General features: G+C 19.1%; 1 protein-coding gene across 1 annotated transcript; it reads left to right on the top strand.

Moving 5' to 3' along the window:
- Positions 1-871: 871 nt before the first annotated feature.
- On the top strand, positions 872-2,280 carry LOC111534917. Its single transcript, XM_023201399.1, has 2 exons — positions 872-1,965; positions 2,162-2,280. The coding sequence occupies exons 1-2, from the start codon at positions 1,179-1,181 to the stop codon at positions 2,164-2,166; spliced, it is 792 nt and encodes a 263-aa protein (XP_023057167.1). The 5' UTR covers positions 872-1,178; the 3' UTR covers positions 2,167-2,280.
- Positions 2,281-3,059: the final 779 nt, after the last annotated feature.

Here is a 3,059-nt window from a genome sequence, read left to right on the forward strand (position 1 = left end):
TTTTAATTTTTCCTTGAAATTAGCTTATTTTAATATAATATTTTTTCTAAATTTTTTTTTTTTTTCATAGCATTAAATTGTTTTAAATATAGAATTAAAAAACAATTTTTTTTTTATTTTTTTTTATTTATTTTTTTTTATTTTTTTAAATATTTTAAAATTTTTTTTTACTATTCAACTATTTTTAACATTGAAATTCTAATTTTTTTTTTTATATAAAAACATAATTATTAGATATATATATTTACTATTTGATTCATTTTTGTTGAATAATATAATATGTAAATTAGAATATATTAAAGTAAGGATGTTATAACAAATTGCGCTTTTTGTAATTTTTATAAAATAGATATTTGTTCTATTTTTACTAAAATATATGTGAGTTTTATAAACATATGATAATGATGACCTACATTATTTTTTTCGCTTAATATTATATTTATTATAAATACAGTTAATTTAATCTTTAAAGAAAAAAAAAAAAAAAACTAAGATTATTAAAGCGACGACATGATATAAAGAGTAAAAATCCCGGTTTTATTAGTTGTGTTATAGTACTGAAATTGTTATGAAATTTATTTAAATATAATGAATTTATAAATTAAAAAAATGGAGGCATCTAGTCAAATGCAAAAAAAGATAAAACATTTATTTATTAAATTTTTTTTTTTCACCATAATAATTTTAATCTATAAGTGTTCTAATGATGATGTATGAACCAATTAAAATTAATTAATAGTGCTTTCTTATTATATATATATATATTTAATTTATATAAGTTGCTTTTTTAATAGATTTTTTTTTTTTTTTTATATTTGTTTGTGTTGTTTATTTTTTTTTATGCATTTGTTCGTGAATAAAAGTAGTAAACTATGTTACCGATGTACGTGTAAATAAATACATATGCATTTTCGATTTAACAACACAATGTGAAATTTTTTTTTTAGGGACATTTAAAATTATTTATACAGGTGACGAGTAGCAAACAGGTTTTTGAAAAAAACATTTTAGAAAAAATACTAGATTCAAAAGATAATAGAATATTTACAGACCTATATCAGGGTGTTTTACAAAGATACAATGAAGTGATAGCATATGGGAATACTATAAACATAAATAAAAATCGTATATTTTCAGAAGCGTTTGAGGGAATACCGATTTACAATGATGACAAACATATGACACACAAGTTTCATTTAAATGCACATAATATATATCCGAAAATCAAAGTTCAAACAGATGAGAATAATCATCACGAATATGAACGAAGTTATGCAAAAAAAGTAGCTGAATGGCAAAAAAATGATAATTCAATATTATTCCCTAGAGATAATTTTAGTTCAGAAATTGGAAAAAAACAAAAAGTAAAAAATAGTCGACAAATATCAGCACCAACAAATGAATCTGACATAGATTATTTAAACAAAGTTATTGATAACGTGATAAAAAGTAGAAATAACGAAAACTACGTTAAAATTAAAGGTGCTCGCAATTTGCATAATTATGAAGAAGATAAATATTCAAAAACAAAAAGATCTTTTATGAGACCTAATATAAAAATAAACTCAGAAACTATAAATGACAACATCGAAATGTATGGCATAAATAAACCAATACTACGATATAATAATGATGAAAGTGAAATAGAACACAGAAATATTAGAAAGCGTATGAAAGAACATTATACAAACAATGTTCAAAATGCACATGTAAATCTAGATGATTTAAATTCATATAAAAATTTGACGATAAATAAAAAACAATTTTTAACATTACTCAATAAAAGCAAGCATAAAAATTTATTTAAAAGAGTTTACCATAAAGTTAAGAAGAATAAAAGCTTGAAATGGACTATTGGCGTTTTATTGGGTGCAGTTTTATTAACACTTGCTACTCCTTTTTTATGTATTAGTTATATATATATGAGCTTAAAGTTAAAATATGATGGAGTAACTGATGCTATAGGTAATTTGATATATATATATATATATATAAGTAGAAAAAAATACCAATTTAAAAAATTACTTATTTTTTTTTTAAAGTGAACTTTTGAATTATTCATGTTTTTTATATAAATAATTATAGTATATTTAATATTTAAAAATGATAAAACAAATATACATATAAGATACAAATGCATAACAATTTATTTTTTTTACAGATTAAAGCACCCTTTAAGATTACAATTAAAGAAAACCATGAGTAGTATAGCTTTATGTATAATTATATTATTATTATTATTTTTTATTTTTTTTTTTTTATTAGTAATTATGTGTTGTCAATTTAGTTTAATACTTTAGTGTAGTTCGTAATTGCATATGTATGTATTTTATTATATTTTTTATCAATTTTTTTTTTTTTTTTTTTTTTTTAAATATATACGCTATATAGATACATTCGTTATTTTAAAAATTATCAATGTTTACATTTTTGTGTAGTTTAAAATTTTCTATTATCATTTATTATGTATTCTTTTGTATTTGTTTGTGTGTCAAGTATATATAGTTCGTTTATATTAGGCGCATGAAAAACTATATTTTAATGCTTCTGTTATTTTCCAATTTTATTTGGCAATATACAACTTCCAGCGTGTTTGTATAAAATTAATTTTAAAAAATAAATCATAACACATATTTAAAAACATTGTCTTACCACTGTACATATATAAAGTATTAAAAATATAAAGATATGAAAAAAAGGAAAATCGAATTATATATATAAATTTGTTCGTAGTTCTCTTATTATATCTTTTTTTTTTTTTTTTTTAAGTGTTTAAGTTCATATAATCTATTATAAATTGCTAGTGTAGTAATTAAACTAGTTTGATAAAATAATAATAAAAACGCTACATAGTAAAAACGATGTTAGTTAATTTGCATTGTAGTTTATTAAAATATTCATTTATGTTAATTAAACTTGTTCAAAATGTTACATTATTTAAATTTTTTTTTTTTTTTTTTTTACATTAAATAAAATATATATTTTTATAAAAATAAATTAAAAAAAAAAAAAAATTTATATCGTATTATATTTATGTAATATTTTTTAGAATTGTTTTT

This window comes from Piliocolobus tephrosceles, unplaced genomic scaffold (assembly GCF_002776525.5).
Source record: "Piliocolobus tephrosceles isolate RC106 unplaced genomic scaffold, ASM277652v3 unscaffolded_24174, whole genome shotgun sequence".
NCBI classification, from domain to species: domain Eukaryota; kingdom Metazoa; phylum Chordata; class Mammalia; order Primates; family Cercopithecidae; genus Piliocolobus; species Piliocolobus tephrosceles.